We start from the raw sequence: 22,746 nt of genomic DNA on the forward strand, positions 1-22,746 counted from the left end.
GTTCTGTTAAAAGTGTCTACAAACACCTGCTTTTTTGACATGGTTCTAATATTCTTAACAGTAAGAAGACACTTTATTCATCTCTGTATACTCAGCACTTAACAGTGTCTGTCACAGAGTAAAGCCTTCAAATGTGTAGGTAGTAAAATAATAAAAGTAAGTGTGTCCCAGGGATATACATGTTGCACAGAACAAGGCAATTTTTCCTGCTTTCCCCCCCCCCCACATAAATACATCAACCTAAAACACTATCAAGTAGGAATCACACAGTAACTCAACTAACAGTAAGTGCCTCAAGATCTGCCATTCTTTTTGTTTACTTGTAATATTAATTACCTGACAAAGTTTTATTTCAAATAGCATAAACAGATCCTCCTATAAATCAATATTATCCAATCACTTTAATGCCATTTGTTAAAATGAACAACATTTACTGGACATTTATCCTCAAGAGTAAAAAAATTCATTAGCAAGCTGGCCAGTTTGGCTCAGCGGTTAGAGCGTCAGCCCACAGACCAGAGAGACCCAGGTTTGGTTCCCGCTAAGGGCATGTACCTCGATTGCAGTTTGTCCCTGGCCCCGGTTAGGGTTCTGTGGGTGGCAACCACTCGATGTGTCTCTCTCACATCAATGTTTCTCTCTCTCTCTTCCTCCTTTTCTCCCTCCCACTCTTCCTCAAGGTAAATGCAAAAATGTCCTCTGGTTGCCCTGGCCAGTTTGGCTCAACAGTTAGAGTGTCAGCCGGCGGACCGGAGAGTCCCAGGTTCAGTTCCCGCTAAAAGCACGTACCTCGGTTGCGGTTTGTTCCCGGCCCTGGTTGGGGGTTGTGTGGGTGGCAGCCACTCAATGTGTCTCTCTCACATCTATGTTTCTCTCTCTCTTCCTCCTCTCTTCTTCCCGCTCTATCTAAAGATAAATGCAAAAAAATATCCTCGGGTGAAGTAAAAAAAAAAAAAAAAAAAAGTCCTCTGGTGAGGAGAAAAAAAAAAAATGCATTAGCTTGTGCCCCTGTCCCCAAGGTGCTTGCTTTTACTAGAAAAACAAAATGGAAGCAACAAACACAGTGGAAATAACTAACAAAATGAATCAAAAAAGCACGGGAGGAATGACTTATAAGTTAAATGCTTTTTAGCAATGGTAGCATATATGTTTGTAAAGCAAATGTTTACTACTACATGTGTTTGAATTTCCACAGGGAAACTCAAGTGGAAAGACAGCACAATGAATGAATCTGAAATTACATTCTTAAAAGGATGTTAAAACAATTATATGGTTTCTTTTGTCATACTACTCTTATCTTACCTGCAGTAGCTGAGACGTTGTCCACCTGGAATCTACATTTTTTTCCAAGCATTTCTTTAGAAAGTCCTTAAAATTTGAAGACCTTCAAAATAAAAGTTTAACAATGACATTCTAATTTACTCTCTTGTTATTAAAATCAAACAAAACTCTAATAAATTATGCTTAAGTTTCATTATATATGCAATAATATTAATTCAACATAAAAAAGTTAATGAGAATATTAAGATTTTATAAGTTATTCATTTATAAATACAATTTAGACATATATCTAAGTAGGTTCAAAGTTTTAACCACTGAGATATAACCATATATTCACAAGTATGCCAAAAGTTCACATACATAGATCAAATGAATATATGCCTCACTTTCTCATAGTACAGAAAATACTTTTTTCATGTAAAACAGAAGTCACTGGTATTTTCAAATTTATGGGAAAAGCCCTGGCTGGTGTGGCTCCACGGGTTGGAGCATAGTCCCATGCACCTGAAGGTTACGGGTTCAATTCTCAGTCAGGGGCACATGCCTAGGTTGTGGTTTGATCCCCCGTCGGGGCACATGCAAGAGGCAACTAATGAATGTGTGTGTTATCTGTCTCTCCTCCCCCCCCCCATCTTCTTCCCTAACATAATTTTTTTTTTAATTATGGGAAAAGTTAGTTATAAGAGTTTAAATGGTCCATAAGTCTTAAAACTATACCAAAAATCAGTTTTCATGTAGTCTTTGTACCATAGATTTAAATACCCTTGGAGAGCTGGAAGAATAAACATCAAGTCTTACTTCTTAAAAAGCTTTGTTTAGAATATTTTACCATTTTGATGGCTGTGCTAATGTAGGGGGCTCAGATTTTGCTATTTTTAGCAGCACTCGCATTGGATTTAACTCATGATGAGGTGGTTCTATCTCAGCCATTTCTATTAAAGTTATACCCAGGGACCAAACATCAGCTTTGTAGTCGTAAGGTCTGTCCTTCGATGTTTCACACATGACTACCTCAGGAGCCATCCTACGAAAACAGAAAATTAAAAGTTAAGACATTTAACTTAAGAACAGTGATTTCAACCCACATAAAAGATAGACAGTATCACCAATTATGTGGAAAGATTAATGAGTATAGTAACTGCTGACCTAACTAACACTGTAAATCCATAAAAATGAATACATACCAATATGGTGTGCCAATAAAGGAATCTCTTCTTTGAATTGTCCTTGTGTTTTTAGCTGATACTCCAAAATCCGCTTGAAATAAATAATCATACAAAAGTGTTAATTATAGTTTTTAAGCAAAGTTCAATGTAGTCAACAAAGTTTAGGAAAGCATATCAAGTCTTTCATAAAGCCATTATTAGTAAAGGATAAGAAAAATATCTTCTCTACCAACCTAATCTGACCACCCTATTTCTACCACACCCACACCCAAAAATTGCCACAGAAAAGACTCCATCATTAATATACTTAATACCACCATCTTTATACATCCTCAGATCACAAATTCTCCAGAACTGAAGAAAAAAATAGTAACTTTAAAATAGACCAGCCAACCCAGCCGGTGTGACTCAGTGGCTGAATGTCGACCCATGCACCAAGAGGTTGCCAGTGACAAAAGGCATCTTTATTTTCTGTACAAAGGGGAAAATTAAGTTTGTATGTGCTTTGTATTTCTACTGATAATGATGTGGCAGGTACACAATGGTCTGTTAAAATATCATTTTACCTACTAATTTCCATTTCCAAAGACGTGATCCAATAAAATCATAAAAATTTGGGTACTGTAATGTGGTTCTTGAGGATAGTATGGTTCTATACTTCTGTATACATTTAACAAGGTATGAAACAAATGGAAAGTTCTCTGTATTTACAAATTAATAAAACAGAAATTGAAACTTTTTTTAATCCTCATCCGAGGATATTTTTCCATTTATCTTCAGATAGAGAGGGAGGGAGGGAGGAAAAAAGGGAGGGAAGAAAGGAGAGAGAAAGAGAGTAAAACATTGATGAGAGAGACACATGGACTGGTTTCCTCCCATACGGCCCTGGTCACTGGGGACCGACGCAACCAAGGTATGTGCCCTTGACTGGAATCGAACCTCCAATTCTTTGGTCCACAGGTCAATGCTCTAACCACTGAGCCAAAGTGGCCAGGGCAGAAATTGAAACTTTTAAATGTCAACCAACTCAAAACTATTTGGCATTCCTAAATCTTCAAAATATACTTATTCTTTAAAGTACACATTATTTTACACAAAAGTATGTTCTTGTATTCAAATAAGACTTTAATACAGTTACAGAAAAACATTCACCAAAAATGGATCAAAATTATAACATAACTATTTCAAAACAAGCTATGAGACTTCAAAAAATGATGTAAGACAGTCCTGGCTGGTGACACAGTTGGTTGGAACACTGTCGCATACACCAAAAGTCTGCAGGTTCAATTCCCAATCAGGGCACATACCTAGGCTGTAGATTCCATACCCAGTCAGGGTGTGCACGGGAGGCAATCACCAGTGTTTCTCTCTTGTATCGATGTTTCTTTCTCTCTCTCTCTTTCTTTCTCCTTTCCTCAGAGTAACATGTCAGAATTATAAAAACTCAGAAATGAGGTGGCAGAACTTGAGAAAATTAGAAATAAAAATCATGTTAAATAAAAAGACTAGCCCTGGCTGGTTTGTCTCAGCAGTTAGAGCTTCAGCCTGCAGACCAGAAAGTCTTGGGTTCGGCTCCTGCTAAGGGCACGTATCTCGGTTGCAGTTTGTCCCTGGCCCCAGTTGGGGTTGTGTGGGTGGCAACTAGTAGATGTGTCTCTCACATTGATGTTCCTCTCTCTCTCTCTCTCTGTCTCTCTCTCTCTCTCTCTCTCTCTCTAGCTTCTCCCTCTCTCCCTCCCGCTCTATCTGAAGATAAATACAAAAATGTCCTCAGGTGAGGATTAAAAAAAAAAGACTAAATAAGAAGAATGCAATAGCAGATAAACACAACAACTTTATACCCATTACTACTCCACACTATTAGGATAGCTAGCATAAAAAATACAGAAAATAGCCCAGTGGGTGTGGTTCAGTGGTTGAACATTGACCCATGCACCATGAAGTCACCAGTTCAATTCTCAGTTAGGGCACATGCCCAGGTTGTGGGCCAGATCCTCAGTGGGGGTCATGCAGGAGGCGGCTAATGTATGTTCTCTCTCATTGATGTTTTTATTTCTCACTCCCTTTCCCTTCCTCTCTCTCTAAAATAAATAAAGAAAAAAAAATTTTTTTTAGATATAGAAAATAGCAAGTATTGGCAAGGATGTGGAATGTACTGGCAAGGATGCTGGCATGAACATGAAATGGTGCAGCTGCTATGGAAAATAATATGATGGTTCCTCAAAAAAATTAACACAGAATCACCATATGATCCAGCAAATTCACTTCTAGAATACCCAAAAGAATTTAAAGCAAGAACTCAAACAGGTAATTTGTACACCCATGTCCATAGCAGCATTATTAACAAGAGCCAAAAGGTAGAAGCAACCCAAGTGTCCATCAATGGATGAAAGGATAAACAAAATATATATACATATAACAAAGTATTATTCAGCCTAAAAAGAAAGGAAATTGGCACATGCTACAAAATGGATGGACACTGAAGACATGCTAAGTAAAATAAGCCAGACACAAAAGGATAAATATTGTATAATTCCACTTATATGAGGCACCTAGAGATGTTAAATTCATAGAAGCAGAAAGTTAACAGTCCTTGCCAGAGATTGGGGAAAGGAGGGATTGGGCAGTTAGTGTCTAAGAGAACAAAGTTTCGATTGGGGAAGATGAAAAAGTTTTGGATTGTGGTGATGGTTGTACAATAATGTGAGCATACTTAAAGGTACAGAATTGTACACTTAAAAATGGTTAAACGGTAAATTCTGTTTAGTATATTACACCATGATTTTTTTAAAAAATGAAGAAAGATAAAAAGAACTTGAGAGAAAGTTATAAATATTGCTAATAGGCAAATCCCACAAGCACATAAAAATCCTTAAAGAAGAAAGTCAATATAAGGGAACAGAATACTCAAATCAGTAATTTCAAAAAATCTTCCTGAAAAAAAAAAACTTGAATATTATAAGAACATATATATTTTTAAAGTCTAGTCAAGTTAAAGAAAAACAACTTCTTGGCATCTAGATAAAAAGAGCACATACATCACTTGTAAGAGAAAGAAAATCGGATTATCACCATAGTTTTCAACACTTTATAACAGAAGAAAACAGGGTAACATATTTCAGATAATCAAGAATAAAAATGTGAGATAAGGATTTTTTACCCAGCAAAGTATAGAGTAGAACTGTTATCATTATACAGAAACTCAGAGAGCCCTTCCAGAAAAATCTACAAGAGAATGAACTTCAGACAACCAACATGACCAAAGAGACATCAACATAAGGACTGATGATGATTAACATTAAATACAGAAAGGAGGACTGAAATGACTAATTATGGTATATTCTAAATCTATCATCAATGTCCTTGAGAACCAGAATAGAAGGAGATACAGATGTAATATGAAAGAGGTTTGTTAAAAAAAAAAAAAGCAAAGAAACAAACAAAATACCTTTATGCTGAATTTGAATAGGAAATATGTAGGAACCCATTGAGAGCCTAACTCTGTCCTTTGAAAAGGCCTAGAACAGCCCAGCAGGTGTGCTCAGTGGTTGAGCATAGACCCATGAACCAAAAGGTCACTGGTTCAATTCCTGGTCAGGGCACATGCCCAGGTTGTAGGCCAAATCCCCAGTAGGAGGAGGGGCATGCTGGAGGCAACCAACTGATATTCTCTCTCAGTGATGTTTCTATCTCTCTCTCTTCCTCTCTCTCTAAAGATTGAAAAAAAATTGTTTTTTAATGAAAAGGACTAGAACAATGGCCAATCCAAAAACTATTAGGCATCTCTAACACTCAAATTGTGGTCTTGAAATACCATAACCTAATAAAAGAAACCAGGGCTTCTTGAAGAAATGGATGAATTACAGGTCTGAGGGAGGAAATACGCAATAAGAGCCTGAATCACCTCAACCTAACAAATAACAAGGAAGCTATCAAAGACTAGACTCATGTCAAAAAAGATTAACAAGCCAACATAAAGAAGCTCCCAGTCATCAAAGATAGTACACTGTGGGCTTCAATAAGGATAAAAATTATAATAGACTTGAAACCTATAATATAAAATTAAATTCATGAATTAATAATATTTTTTAAAATACTGGCCACCAGCTAAGGATCAGAAAGAATCAATTGTCTTAAGCTAAGTTGTTTGTGTGGTTTTCTGTATCTGTTTATTTCAAAATATAAAGGTTAAAATTTAGTATATCAAATTATACCTGCTTAGATGTCATGACAAAGTAAAGTGATTATTATCACTGGTATCAGTATGGTTTTTCTTTTTTTTTTTTTTTTGTTCAGGTAGAGTGGGAGGGAGAGAGAGGAACAGAGAGAGAGAGAGAAACATCGATGTGAAAGGAACACATTGAGTGGCTGCCACCCACACGACCAAGCAGGGCCGGGGACAAACTGCAACCGAGGTACGCGCCCTTAGCGGGAACCGAACCCGGGTCTCTCAGGACCGCAGGCCTACGCTCTAACCGCTGAGCCAAACCGGCCAGGGCTCAGTATGGTTTTTCAACATATTTTGTCCTTTAATGTGTATTTTGTCCTTCCAAATACACAAATTTAGACTTCACCACCAGATTCTTTTTATATTAATATCTTGGGTGTACTGAAAGAGGGCTAGATCTTCCATGTGTGTGTGTGTGTGTGTGTATGAAATTAATTAATTTCACTTTTAAACCTACATCTATTTCTTCTTATAAAGTTGTATTTATTCCCTTAGTGAAGAAAAAAAAGTAAAAACTACAGTCCTTATACTTCTTTTAGGCATCCTTTTCAGACCTAAGATTAGGCCCTGGCCAGTTTGGCTCAGGGGTTAAGAGCACCAGCCTGCAGACCAGAGAGTCTCGGGTTCGTACCTCGGGGTCGTGTGGGTGGCAACCACTCAATGTGCCTCTCTCACATCGATGTTTCTCTCTCTCTCTTCCTCAATCTCTCCCTCCCACTCTATCTCAAAATAAAAGAAAAAAAAAACAGACCTAAGATTAGTTACTTTGTTAGTTTAATCAAGATATTATATGTATAGAGTATAAAACTAAACATGGAAAAAGAACTTCATTACACATGAGTTTTAGAATTAAAAATGAAGTTATTATAGAATACTATGGTGCACTCTAAATGTATTATATTAATAAATAATAAGTCTACATACAAAAACTTAGGGGAAAAAAAGAATTAACCAGTTTTTAAAAGCTTGCCTTTGTGAAAATAAACATCCGTTCTTTCTTACTTTCTTTCTAAACCTTACTTTCTTTCTCAACCTTCCTAATGCTGCGACCCTTTAATACAGTTCCTCGTGTTGTGGTGACCCCCAATCATAAAATTACTTTTTGTTGCTACTTCATAACTGTAATTTTGCTACTGTTATGTCTTAGACGACCCTTGTGAAAGGGTCGTTCGACCCCCAAAGGGGTCGCAACCCACAGGTTGAGAACCTCTGTCTAAAGTGTATTTATATTAGATTACTATACTTAGAAGTTCTGAAAGTTAATGAATAATTATTTATCCAAGGAAGTAGTTTTAAAAAGTAATATGGAGTAATTCTCCATGTTTCACATATTTGAGTCACAACAAAACAATATTAAGTCACATACATACAGGAGGAAATCTCAGAGCACATATTTAAATGTTTTATTTAAGGGAATAAACTTACCCAACTTAATATCTCCATCTAGGGTAAAAAGAATGTTGCCAGCCTTTAGATCTCTGTGGATAATTTTATTATCATGTAAGTAGTTCAATGCCTCTAAGGTCTGTTTACAAACTACTTGTATTTGGGACTCAGTTAATGGTCTCTCAAGTTCTGTAAGAAAAAAGTAAACAAATCTGCATTTTACACAGTGAAAACATGTCAATAGACTCTTATTTTTACCATCATTGTTAAAGCTCATATACAGTGAACTTATTTTAGAAGAACTGAATATCTAAAGAATTACTTCCCTCACATATTATACTCAATACTTAATTTTAAAATTGTATTACAATTATCTAAGAATATAAAAATATAATTAAGCTGATTTCTTTCTTGATTGAACTTCACCTAACAATAAGATATATGTATAAATGTTTGAAATCCATCAATTTTTATTAAGTGTAATTTAAGATATAAACATAAAGAAAAAAAGGTATTTACCAAGCATCACAGCATCCACTGCTCCACCTGCACAAAATTCAATAAGGATCTGCAGGCAAATAAAAAAATACGTGTCTAACACAACACTGAGTTAAGAGTATTTTTTTCTTCAATTTAGCAAAAAGGATAAAGAATAGCTATCAAATAACCTAGGCTATGGAAACAATATTATGCTAACCGTAAAGATGTTTTTGTCAAAAGTGTCAGGAGTCTTAATGATACACATTTAAGAAAGCACAAAGAGAACATATTCTAGAAGTATGTGCTGTTTTGTTAATCATCATTTTCAGTGTCCCAGTTTCTCTCTAATAACCAGGCACAAAATTTTTCTTCAAGGCAGTATTTCTTTTTTAATTTATTGAATTGAGAGAGAAAAAGAGGAAGGGAGGAAGAAGGGAGAGAAGGAGAGAGGTAGAGAAAAGAGAAACATCAATCCGCTGTTCTACTCATTTAGGCATTCACCGGATGCCTCTTATGTGTGCCTTGACCAGGGATCGAACCGGAAACCTTGGCATACAGGGCCAACACTCTAACCAACTAAGCTACCCAGCCAGGACCAAGACAGTGTTGTATATTAATTTCATCTCTACTGAATAATTTTAATACTATCATTTTTAAGGTAACTATTGTGATGAAATGTAGTATTTTTTAGCTTTACTAATAGGAATAATTCCTGAAAATATACAGACTTCTTTGAGTTGTCCAATTTTTTTTTTAATCCTCACTCGAGGATATTTTTCTATTTATCTTCAGATAGAGTGGGAGGGAGAAAGAGTGAGAGAAAGGGAGAGAGAGAGAAACATTGACATGAGAGGGACACATCAACCGGTTGCCTCCTGCACTGGGGACAAACTGCAACCAAGGTACGTGCCTTTGACCAGAATTGAACCCGAGACTCAAGGGTCTGCAGGCCGAAGCTCTACCGTTGAGCCAATATCTTACTTATTAATTTGTCTAAGAGTTAATTTCATTATAATCTCTGAAAACATTTTGCTAGAGACCTGAACAACCATATTAGAAGATAATACACTAATAATAACTATAACTTTCAAAAATTACGTATCTTAAAAAATTGTACCACTTCCTGATAAATTTTCCTTCTATATAATAACACTTTACTTTTACAGATGCTTGCCAATTACAAATTGTTTTCAAATGCATTATATAATTTAAAAAATAATTTGCGAGGCAAATCATTACTCAGCCTATATAAGTGAGTACACAGACTCATAAAGGTTAATTTATTTAAGCTCCTACCTAGCAACACCAGGATAAAAAAATATAAGCCCTCTGATTCGTAGTCAGGTATTACTTGTACTACCTATTCTCTCAAAACACTTTGCTTCTTCCTTCAAGGAGAAAAACAAAAACTCCATTTCAAAAAGCCCTCTTGATTAAATTAGTGTTGGTGCAGAGCAAGGTACTGGTTATCATAATGAGTATTAATATTTTATTTATATACCTATTTGTGTCTAATATTTTCTAAAAATGAACATAATTCATACATAAAGACTGGGCCACTTATATCATGTATTAAAGCTGGGCCTGATTATATAAGTATTTAACATTTCTAGCAAGCATTTTATAAGTTATTATATGATTGTGAAAAGGTTTGGGTAATAAAACTATAAACACTTTCTAGGAAAAGAAACTTTATAAAAATTTTTAAGTAAATGCTTAAATTTCAATTACAAATAAGAGAAAGCCATCTAATTTCATAGTTTAGGAAATACAATATTCGTAACCAAATTTCTCCATTTGGGTCCAATGTCAAACAATCATGAAATATGGTACAATCTGAAATACAGGGGTAGGCAAAAGCAGGTTTACAGTTGTGAGCAGTGAAACAGTTAATAAAGCCACTGTAATAACCATAAACTGCATGTCTTTCCCATACAAATAACTGTAGATCTGCTTTTGATCATCCCTGTATCTGTTGAAGCTAAGAATAAATATGTTATTAATGACCATCTCATCAGCAGATCAACTCTCAACACAAGTATCTAAACAAAAGAGGTTATACATAAAAGAAGCTTTTGCAACTTATAAACTTCTTTAAGACAATTAACACATTTTGACTACTCCTATAGATCAACAGAAAATACTTACCCAAAGATTGTTCTCATAATAGAAGGCATCTAGAAGCTTGACTATATTTGGGTGATCACAAGATGCTAAAATATCAATTTCAACCATGTAATCTTCAAGTTCTTCTTCAGATTTGGTGTCAATCACTTTTGCAGCAGCTAAAACATTGGTCTCTTTATTCTGGGCCTAAAAATGTAAATATCAAAAATGCCCTAATGCATACTTGTTTTTTTTTTATTTTATTTTCTATTTTTTAATAAACTTTATTTTTTAGAATAGTTTTAGGTTCACAGCAAAGTTGAGCAGAAAATACAGAAAGTTCCCATATATTCCCTGCTTCTACACATGCACAGCCTCCCCAGAATGGTACATTTGTTACAATTAATATTCTATACTGACATATCATTATCACCCACAGCCCAGTGTTTACATTTGGATTCACTCTTGGTGTACATTCTGTGAGTTTTGACAAATGTGTGACATGTATCTACCATTATATTATACAAAAGAGTTTCACTAACTTAAAATCCTCTATGCTCTACCTATTCATCCCTCCCTTCTTCCTAACCCCTGGCAATGACTGATTTTTTTTTTGGATACTTGCCCCTAGCGGAAACCGAACCCAGGACTCTCTGGACCGCAGGCCGACACTCCAACCGCTGAGCCAAACTGGCCAGGGCACGACTGGTCTTTATTCCATAGTTTTGCTTTTCCAGAATGTCATACAGTAGGAATTATATAGTATGTAGACTTTCAGATTGGCTTCTTTCACTTAGTAAAATGCATTTAAGGTTCCTCCATCTCTGCCCTGGCCGATTTGGCTCAGTAGTTAGAGCTTGGACCCGCGGACCAGAGAGTCCCGGGTTCGGTTTCCGCTAAGGGCACGTACCTCGGTTGCAGTTTGTCCACAGCCCGGTTGGGGTCATGTGGGTGGCAACCAGTCGATGTGTCTCTCTCACATCGATGTTTCTCTCTTTCTCCCTCTCTCCCTCCCACTCTACCTGAAGATAAATGCAAAAATGTCCTCGGGTGAGGATTAAAAAAAAAAAAAAGGTTCCTCCATTTCTTTTTATCATCTAACAGCTCATTTCTTTTTAGCACTGAATAACAGTTCATTATATAGATGTGCCAGTTTATCCATTCACCTACTGAAGGCATCTTATTATTGGGTTGTTTTCAGCAATTGTGAATAAACTGCTATAAACATACATGTGCAGGTTCTTCTGTGGACATAAGTTTACAACTCCTTTGGGTACATAGCAAGGAGTATAATTACTAGATCATATGGTAAGAACATGTTTAGTTTTATAAGAAACTGCCAAACTGTCTCCCAAAGTGGCCAAATCATTTTACATTCCCACCAGCAATGAATGAGAGTTCCTGTTGCGCCACACCCTTGACAGCATTTGGTGTTGTCAGTGCTTTAGATTTTCACCATTCTAACATAGGTGTATAGTGGCATCTCCTTGTTTTAATTTGCAATTTCCTTAATGACATACGATGTTGAACATCTTTTCATATACTCACTGACCATCTGTAAATCTTTGGTTAGGTGTCTGTCCAGATCTTTTTTTTTAATCCTCACCAAAAGACATTTTTCCATTTTTTGTTCAGATAGAGTGGGAAGGGGAGAGAGAGATAGAGAAACATCAGCATGAAAGGGGCACATCAAGTGTTTGCCACCCACACGAACCAACCAGGGGCTGGGACAAACTGCAACCAAGGTACATGCCCTTAGCGGGAACCGAACCCGGGTCTCTCTGGACTGCAGGCCAATGATCTAATCGCTGAGCAAAACTGGCCAGGGCTGTCCAGATCTTTTGCCCATTTTTAATCAGACTGCTGGTTTTCTAATAGTTAAGTTTTAAGAATTCTTTCTGTATTTTGAATAACAGTCCTTTATCAGATACCTCTTGCAAATATTTTCTCCTAGTTAGTGACTTGTCTTCTCATTATTTTGACATGCTTATTTTGAAAGATAGCCTAAACATAAATATTAATTAAAGCATGCTATGCACCATGCTAAATGTATATCTTAATCAGATCTTAAAATACTAATTAGGTTTTTTAAGACATTTCAATATTATATACGTTATCACTCCGGCAAAACTGAATCTATTACTTTAAAAGAACAAAAAACAGAAAAAAAAATCAAACTTTTAAAAGCTACGAATAAGGGTTTCAATAAATAAATAAATAAATAACGGTCCAAATCCTATTTTTAAGAAATTATCATGAGGTAATTTTACAAAATAAAAAACATGCATATATGCCCTGGCCGGTTTGGCTCAGCAGTTAGAGCATCGGCCCAGGGACGAATGAGATGGGTTCAATTCCGGCCAAGGGCATGTACCTTGGTTGCAATGCGGTGTGTCCTCGGCCCTGGTTGGGGTTGCGTGGGAGGCAACTAATTGATATGTCTCTCTCACATCAATGTTTCTCTCTCTCTCTCTCCATCTCTCCCTCCCTCCTAATGTGTCTAAAGATAAATAGAAAAATGTCCTCAGGTGAGGGTAAAAAAAAAGAAAAAAACATGCATATATAAAAATATTCATCAAAGTACTATTTACAGTAAGGAACACTGAATCAGCCTAAATGCCCATTCACAAGAACCTGCTTAAATCATTCAATATAATTCTACAATGAAACATTATGCAGCCAAAATTAACTGACTAGTCAATGATTATTTCTTAAGATAGAATAGTACCCATAAAACATCAGTGAATGGGAAAAAAAAACAACTTACTAAACATGAGAGATATGTAATTTTACAGACACTACACATCCATTTTCACATATGGATAGCTACATAAGAAGTATCTAGAAACACATCATTAGTGAACACGGTAGAATTTCAGGGGCTTTTGACTTTTTTTGTATTTTGTATCATATTGTTTGAACTTTTAAAAATACACATGTATTATTTTTACAGAAGCAATAAAGAATTTCTGTTTTTTTGCTAATCCTTACCAGAGGATATTTTTTCCATTGATTTTTAGAGAGAGTGGAAGGGAATGGGGGGGGTGGGGAGAAGGAAGAGAGGGGGTGAGATGGGGGGGAGAGGGAGAGGGAGAGAGAGGGAGAGAGAGAGAGAGAGAGAGAGAGAGAGAGAGAGAGAGAGAGAGAGAGAAACATCGATGTGAGAGAGACGCATGGATTGGTTGTCTCCTACACAAGAACCAACTGGGGCCAAGGATCAAACCAGTAACCCAGGTACAAGCCCTTGACCGGGAACCTTCAGTGTACAGGCCAACACTCTATCCACTGAGCCATACTGGCCAGGGCTACAATAAAGTATTTTTAAAAATCAGTATATGGGAGATTTCTTAGTGATCTATTAACTAACCTTGGCAATGATAAAGAAAAGAATAAACAAAGCAGGAATCAGCCTGTATATGGGAATTTTTCGTCAAAAGAAAAATTCTGTATATCCTAAATTAAATTCCAATGGATAGGAGAGAGCAAAGACTGGAACAATTAGTTAATAGCTGTGAGCCAACTAACAAAAGACAGCACACACTCCTGAATGTACTATGTTGGAACTTTGAATCAACCTCCGCAGTCTACTAGACAACTATGCATGAACTTTCAGGACTGCTGCCTCTAACTAATCAAAACTAGTAAATATTTCTTCCTTATATGTTGTGCAACTATAACAATACTGCCCCCACTTCACCTTTTCCTACCCCTCCTTATCTGTAGCCAATGTAAATTCTTTCAAAGCAACCTACATCTTTCTTCCCCAAAACAGAATGTATAAAAACGCTTATCAATGACAGCATGCACATGCTAGTCATTCCCATCGAGCCATGCTACTGGTGGTTTATATTTCATGCCCCAGGACCTGGTCCTTTCCTGGCTAGCACTTGGCTCAATAAAACCTTTCTTTCAATAAACTTCTGATTGTGAAGTTTTTTGTTAAACATTTTCTAAGTACATTATTGTAATATGTTTTACTTCCTTAGGAAAAAACAGGCAAAAATACTGATTACTAATTAAGTAACCCTAATGTTTAGGGTTCAAAGAATATGTTTTGCACAAAAGAGAACTTCAGCCCTGGCCGGTTTGGCTCAGCAGTTAGAGCATCATCCCATGTACCAGAGTCGCAGGTTCGATTCCAGTCAAGGACACATACCTCAGCTGCAGGTTGATCCCCAGCCCCAGTTGGGGTTGTGCAGGAGACAACCAATTGATGTGTCTCTCTTACATCGAATCGATGTTTGTTTCTCTCTCTCCCTCCCACTCTATCTAAAATTTAAAAATCAATGAAAAAATATCCTCAGGTGAGGATTAACAACAACAACAAAAATCCCTCTGTCCTTGTGACACTTATAATTGTGGGGAGAGGACAGTCAATAGGCAAATAAAAAAACTGAGAGTGCCCAGCCAATGTGGCTCAGTGGCTGAACATCAACCCATGCACCAAAAGGTCACCAGTTCTATTCCAGGTCAGGACACATGTCCAGGTTGTGGGCCCAAACCCCATGGGGGGAATTGAAGGAGGTGGCAGGAGGATTGGGGGGCATGTAGGAGGCGGCCAATCAATGTTCTCTCTCATCGATGTTTCTCTCTCTCCCTCTCTCTCTAAAATCAAGGGGGAAAAAGGTTTAAATAAATGGAGAGTATATTACTGATTAGTACTGTGGGGAAAAAAATAAAGTTAAGAAATAAAGATGAGGAAATGAACAGGGGTACACAGAGAAGAAGTTACAATTTAAATAGGGTAGTTAAGTTAGACTTCACTGAGAGGGTGATATTTGAGCGTATCAGTATCAGTAAAGTTCAAGGATTATCTTTATATTGTTTTTATTAAGTCTGTGATTAAATTGGAAATTTTAGTATTTTTCAAAGAAATGGGGTATAAAAATCTCAAATTTCAAGTATGCTATTCTACATAATAGTATCCATTATGCTATTAGATATTATTCATTGAACAATTACCTTGTGCCAAGCACTGTTCTCTACACTCTCCATTTATTAGCTTATTTAATATTTGTACCAATCAGGGTCCAGCCAGGAGAAAGAAATCATATTGATTATTTTAATAGAGAGAATTTAATATAAATAATTATTGACTCTGTTGTTAACTAGGTAATTAAAACCATAGAGAGAAGGTGAAGAGTCTGGGAGGTGAAGCTAACAATTGCGGGGAAAAGCTACTACCCTAGGACCAGGGAAGCCAAGGCAAGGGATTGGAATTATTAAAACTCAGAAGCTTGGAAGAAAGGTTCTGCAGGGCTGAAACAGATCCCTGAGGAGAGAGTGCTGCTCAGCTGCTGCTGGCGTCACTAAACTTGGAAAAGGGGTCTTATGGGACTAGGGTACTTTCTGAGGAAGAGGAGGCCAGCCAACTGGAGCTGGGGTTATGAAGGATTATGATGAGGCTAGCACTGTGAGTGTTGCAAAAACTACAAACTGGAATCAACTCCTGTTGCTGGAGTGAAGAATTTCCACTAGGATGATGGTCATAGTAACAGGAAAGCAGACAGGAAGCCCACAGAAAACAAAGAGAAAGGTGCAAGGCCTTTCTTCCTCCACCTTCTTGCAGCCTTCCTCTAGTGCTCCACAACGGTGAAAACTAAAAGTGAGCAGCTGGCAAGGTAGAAGAGTGATTTGCAAAATGGTTAAAATCCAGAATACACAAATAAACAAGAGAAAGACATCCAATAGGAACATGAACAAAAGACCTGAACACAAAAGAAGTCCAATCTACCAATAAACCTATAAAAAGAATTACTTACTAGTAGTCAGAGAAAAATAAATTAAAACCACAATAAAATATATAACATTGTCAACACTGAAAAACTCTGACAATATCAAATGTTGGCAAGGATACAGAGCAAGGAAATTCTCATATGCTGCTGGTAGGGGTGTAAATCAGTAGTTTGGCATCATCTAGTAAAATTAAAGATACACTACCCTATAATCCAGCAATTCTACTCCTAAATTAAGTCTTAGCGAAAATCATGCATATATGCATCAGTATTGTGTATAAAAGCCAAAAACTGGAAAGAACTGATATACCCATTATTTACTATTAACAGTACAATGGTAAATAATTGGTGCTCTAACCATATAATGGAATTCTATGCAGCAATGAAAATGAAGTAACTATAGCTCTAGATAACAAAGATGAACCTCAAACATAAAGAGGCAAGACATTCAATGTGATTCCATTCATATAGCGTTCAAGTGCATTCAAAACTAAATTATAGTATTTAGGGATACACACCTAGATGGTAAGGTATAAAGAAAAGCAAAGAGCCCTGGCCAGTTTAGCTCAGCAGTTAAGAGCATCGACCCGTAGACCAAAGAGTCTCAGGTTCAATTCCAGTCAAGGGCACGTACCTTGGTTGTAGTTCAATCCCCCAGGGTCATGCGGGAGGCAGCCAATCAATGTGTCTCTCTCACACTGATGTCTCTCTCTCTCTCCTTCTCTCTCTCTATCTCCCTCCCTCCTTCCACTCTATCTAAAAATTAATGGAAAAATATCTGTGGGTGAGGATTAAATAAAAAATAAATAAAATGAAGAAGAGCCCTGGCCGGTTTTGCTCAGTGGTTAGAGCGGCGGCCTGTGGTCCAGAGAGACCTGGGTTCGTTTCCCACCAAGGGCACGTACCTCGGTTGCAGTTTGTCCCCAGCCCTGGTTGGGTCATGTGGGTGGCAACCACTTGACGTGTCCCTTTCATGTCAATGTTTCTCTCTCTCTTCCTTCCTCTCTTTCCCTCCCATTCTATCTGAACAAAAAACCAAAAAAACAAATATCCTCAGGTAGGATAAAAAAAAAAAGAGAGAGAGAGAAAAGAAGAAAAGCAAAGAAATGAATAACTTAGATAGGGTAGTGGTTGCCTTTAGGGGAAGAGAAGGGTCAATTCAAAAGGGAGGTGGAAGGGATTCTGAGATGCTGACAGAATTCCTTGATTCTGATGATTAATATTAGCTCAGTTTATTATTATTTGCTAAATGTACATGTATGTTTTTAAACTTTTCAATACAAGGTTATATATTTCAGGTGTTTTTTTTTTTCAGGTTTTTCTCTTTCTCTCTCTCCCTCCTTTCTTCCATTCCACTCTTTCTAAAAATCAATGGAGAAATATCCTAGAGTGAGGATTAACAAAAAAAATAGTAATTTTTTAAAAAGAAAATTAAAAAATAAATAAGTCTAAAAAAAAAAAAAAGGTGCATACCCATCAGTGCCATAAAAAGAATCACTTTCATCCAGCACACAAAAGGTCTGCTTCAATTCAATACATAATTTTATGTCACTCCCTTTTTCCCCCATTAAAAACAACAGAAAACCACCCTGACTGATTTGGCTCAGCGGTTGGAGTATCAGCCTGCAGACCAGAGAGGCCCAGGTTCGGTTCCCGTTAGGGGCACGTACCAAAAAATTAAAAATAAAAATAAAATAAAATCTAAAAAACAACAGAAAACCAAGTATAAAAAAGAAAATTGTAAGGAATAGTATATATTTTCATTTATATGTCAAATAATACTAAATTAAAAAGAGAAAATTAGCCCTGGTGGTTTGGATCAGCAGTTAGAGTGTCAGCCCACAGACCAAAGGGTCACGGGTTCAACTCCAGGCCAAGGGCAAATACCTGGGTTGCAGGTTCAATCCCCAGCCCCAGTAAGGGTCATGCGGGAGGCAACCAATGTGTCTCTCTCACATAGATGTAGATGTTTTTCTCTTTCTCTCTCTCCCTCCTTTCTTCCATTCCACTCTTTCTAAAAATCAATGGAGAAATATCCTAGAGTGAGGATTAACAAAAAAATATATAATTTTTTAAAAAGAAAATTAAAAAATAAATAAGTCAGAGATTTAAAAAGAGAAAACAGGTTAAAAATAGGAGAAGACAGATTTGTGTAGTGCTAAACTGAGTGGAAAGAATACAACTACATGATGGGAAAAAGTTTCAAAGAAACTAAGTAAACAAGATGATTGCCTGTTTATAATTTAATCTTTGTAACAGTTGCTAATTTCCACAAGTAAATGATAGAATCAATTTCAGAAATAGTTTTCTACTTCATATAATATTAAGGTTTAATAGCTTTTTCCCACACACATGGGGTATCTTGGAAAACAGAAACTTGCAGGAAAAAGGGAAAACAGGTCAGATAAGTTTAAATTTTCTTTTAAAGAAATCTCAGAGCCTTGGAAACATAGAACAGTGAAATAAAAATATGCAAAGAATTCGTGCTCTTCAAATATCGCACTAAAATAGTCATCAAGTGCACAAAAATTATCCTTGACAAAATTTTGTAGTGTTCAACTACATGGAGTAAGTCTTTCATTTTTCAGAAATTTTTCAATTAATGTCTCACTATAGAAAGATATATTACACTTTGCAGAAAGAGTCATTAAATAATTAAATCACATAGCATTGGCATGTCCACACAATCATCCTATGCCATGGGAAAATAAGAATATGGTTCACTATTTTCATAGGTCCTTTTTCCTGTCCCATCTTATATTTTACTTGAGTTCTAAATATAGTAACAGTAATTTCTACCATTTACTGAGCCCTTTTCATGTGCCTTATATTTACCATATCCTTTCACATTTTCACACACTGAGGAGCAGGTCTTACTGATGAGGAAAGTAAGACATGGAACAATTAAGTAATTTGTCCAAGCTCACAGGCTGCTGTTGAGGGAGCCAAGATACAGTACAATTCCAGAGCCAGTGTCTTAACACTACAGTGTTCTATTCAATAAAACATTTATACCACGAAAACTGCCCATAATCACCTACCGCCTTCTAACCACCAGATTTCAAATGCCTTGAGGATTTATTTTTGCCTCTCTTAGATAACAGCATATTCACAGAACATTAAGGAATAAAGAAATCTAAGCAAACATTTGGGGAAATCTATTATTCTTCAGCTAAGAAAATGGAGGTCCAGAGAAGTTAAGCGTTCTGTCCAAAACCACAGAGCTGGTTTGTGTCAGCCAGCACTAAAGCACAAATCCCAGGAGTGATCTTCCCACTGCACTAAAAGCCCTTCCTTCCTACCATACCTCTATACTGGAAACTCTCACTGAAATCCACTCTACCCTCCACACAAGTACTGAAGTTTACTTTGTCAACTTTCACAGCATACAATAACTTCAATTGCACTTACATGTAGGTAACATACATTCTTTCATTTCAACAAATATACAGAGATACAGTATGTGCTAAGGCAACTGATGAACGCAAATGTATATCATAATTCTGGCCCCTGGTTTTATCATAAAAATATAAATATATTAACTATAATATGTAACAGTGCCATAGTAGCCATGTGAACAATGTGTTCTGAAAGCACACAAAGAGTGGATATTTCAGCCTGAGTAAATAAGAAAGACAAAAGGCTGTGAGATGCATCTGAGGCAAGGCAAAGGCAGAAGTGTCCTGGTGCTTAGAAAGGAGGGAAAAAAGGCTACTATTTTTACAAGTGGACAATAAAAAACAACAGTAAATGTGGGGTCAGAAAATCTGAGTTCAAATCTAGACTATGACATGTGCGACTTCTAAGTCTGTGTCCTCATCTGTGAAATGTAGATGCTAATGACCTGTCTACCTCACAGGACTCTGATGAGGCCAAATTATGTGAAAGTGCTCTAAAAACTGGGAAGTCCTGTATAAACATTAGTTATTTATGTTTTCACTTCTAGGCAACCCTGTGGATCTTTCCCCCTAACCTGTGTCTCATAAAAACCTCACCCTTCAGGATGAAAATATTCCAATGACATCATTCATATAACCTTATGGGGTAGCAAATAGTTAACACTAATGCCTTCAGGTTGAAACATCCAAGATTCTTTCCACTGAAATAAATATACATATACAATATGTGTGTGTTTTTTTTAATTTATTAAGCAATGGTATTGACTTCCAGTCAATGCTTACTCTGAAACTAGTACCAGATGCAGGTTTTCGTCTGGAAATTTTCTATCAAAAATTCCACTCCATTTTGTAATATGTTTTCAAGCAACCAACTCAAGAATAGTCTGCATGTAGCAATCACTGTGCTCTCATCCCAAGAAATTGATTATGTATTAGCTATAGACACAACCAAGTATATATCCTGGACTTTAAAAAAGAAACTGTTTTAGTGCAATCATACATATGATGGGAAACAGCTAGTAGACGAATATAAATCCACTGAAAAGGATAATGAGTTCCTATAATATGTATAACGATTTTATAATACTTGAAGGCTACAACCTGACCCCTGCTTTAAAGAATGCTCTTATCTCCTTTAAAGTTTGCCAGAGTAGCCTATATAACCTTGCTTCCCTTTAGCGATCACTCTTTAAACTACATCCAGGCCCCATTTTGTTCAACCTTAAACCCTAATGTCTTAGCTGCTCCTTGGATGATAGCCTAAATAAAGTTCCGAAGTCAAACGATGTACGTTTCGGAAGTCAAAAGACAGGCAAGACACAGGAAAGGAACAAGGGGAGCGAAAGACCTTCCTGCCACCCCAGGACAGTGGCCGTTTTATCTTACAAGTGCAACTTCCCGTTTTCTCCCTCTTACCTTGTACACTTTCCCAAAGGCTCCGTCACCCAATTCTCCTATAATTTCCCAAAACTCCTCCGGGTTCAGGTCCCTCTTCACATGTTCGTACTGCTTCTTCTTCTTCTCGCTCCCCAATTTGAAGATCTTACGGAAATTGAAGAAGGACATTTTCCCTCCCAACAGGGTTCCTGGCACTTAAGGACTAAAACAACAATAAAAGGCAAAGTTTCTCCTCCCTACTCTCCCGCGCGAGCCCGGCGGGCGGCGGCGGGCGCGGGCTCTCCTGGCTCCCGCCGCTCCGGCCGGGCGTCCCCGGGGAAGGCGGGGCGCAACTCGGGCTCCGACCCACCGGGTGGGCGGGGGGGGCCGCGCGGGCGGTCCCTCCGCTGAGTCCAGCCCGCGGGCCGCGCGGTGGGCACCTTGCCCCGAGTCGGCCCTGGGGTGCGGCACCTGCCCGGACTCTCGTCCCGACCCGGCCCAGCCCGGCCCGACGGATCCCAGCGGTCCGGACGCCCGCGGTCGCCGCGGCTTAGGCCCGTGTCACGGCGAGTCTCCAGGGGCGGCGGCCACTCCAGGCAAGGGACGCGGCCGGCGACCTCTAAGGCGGGCAGTCGACAGGCCAAGCTTTCCCGCCTCGGGACGCGAGCCCGGGGTTTCCTCCGCAGCTGTCCGCTCCTGCGGCGCGAGGCCCGTGCGTCCCCTCGGCTCTGGGGCGCCGCCGCCGCCGCCGCCGCCTCCAAGCTCCCTCCCCAGCCGCACAGCCTCGTTCTGGAGCGCGCGCCGACGCCGACGCCAATGTCGCAGCGCGCCCGCGCGCTCCCCCGGTCGCGCGCCCCGCTCACCGCGCACTCGCGCGGGGGCGTGCCCTCTGGCCTCGCGCACGCGCGTTGAGCTCAACTTGCTGGCGGCCTCGAGGGTCTCACAGGCGTTCGGGGAAGTGTGCCACGTGGATGCTTGCGTTCGCCCTTGACTACGAATTGCTCCCCGTTTACCCTCTAAACCCCCAAATCTTAGCCCTCGGCTTTGGTGGAGTTGCCCCCGCGGACACAACCCTGTTGGTTTTGCTAGCGGATGTTGCTTGCCTCCATTCTGGATCTGGGAAAATTTGTAGAGACTGAAAGCTGAGCTGTCCCGTTGAGGGCCCCAAAGTGGACTTTTTCGTCTCAAATGTGCCCTGGAGTACAGTGAGAGGGGAGTATATGTGGTGCCTGGGAGCTTCGGAGCCAGAGGTTACCAGCTCTGTGACCTTGGGCGGTAGGCTTTCCCAGACTGTTTCTTCGTTATGGAGACAATGGATGTAAGCCCTTTTGCAGTGTCTGCACGGGCAAACGCCCAATTTTAGTTCTTGCTGTAGTTACAAGTGTGCAGGTAAGATAGCCATGGATATATAAAAGTCGTTTTAGCCCACTTCTCGAATGATGACCACGGTTCTCCTTGAGAGCAATCAACCTTCTGTCCACTTCAACAGCCATATTCCCAAGCCTCCCTTAGTGACTCCATCTGGACCACTTACTAAGGCCTTGGCTTCCTGATCTGCCCCTGGCCTCTTGGACAGCACTAGTGGAAGA

The 22,746-nt window shown here is 38.5% G+C and overlaps 1 protein-coding gene across 3 annotated transcripts in view; it reads right to left on the reverse strand.

Annotated features, from left to right (window-relative positions):
- The window catches only part of SLK (STE20 like kinase), a 48,014-nt gene extending 26,042 nt beyond the window's left edge, over positions 1 to 21,972 (reverse strand). For 2 of the 3 annotated variants that reach the window (XM_036265946.1, XM_036265945.1), the window contains exons 1-7: positions 21,197 to 21,972; positions 10,690 to 10,854; positions 8,581 to 8,629; positions 8,101 to 8,250; positions 2,466 to 2,538; positions 2,111 to 2,305; positions 1,303 to 1,384 (exon numbers count right to left, since the gene is read on the reverse strand). In XM_036265946.1, coding sequence (XP_036121839.1) covers positions 1,303 to 1,384; positions 2,111 to 2,305; positions 2,466 to 2,538; positions 8,101 to 8,250; positions 8,581 to 8,629; positions 10,690 to 10,854; positions 21,197 to 21,346 — 864 coding nt within the window. In that variant the 5' untranslated portion in view covers positions 21,347 to 21,972. The remainder of the gene's footprint in view (positions 1 to 1,302; positions 1,385 to 2,110; positions 2,306 to 2,465; positions 2,539 to 8,100; positions 8,251 to 8,580; positions 8,630 to 10,689; positions 10,855 to 21,196) is intronic. The other variant, XM_036265947.1, reaches the window with a different exon arrangement.
- Positions 21,973 to 22,746: the final 774 nt, after the last annotated feature.

Source organism: Molossus molossus, unplaced genomic scaffold, assembly GCF_014108415.1.
Source record: "Molossus molossus isolate mMolMol1 unplaced genomic scaffold, mMolMol1.p scaffold_m16_p_17, whole genome shotgun sequence".
Lineage (NCBI taxonomy): Eukaryota > Metazoa > Chordata > Mammalia > Chiroptera > Molossidae > Molossus > Molossus molossus.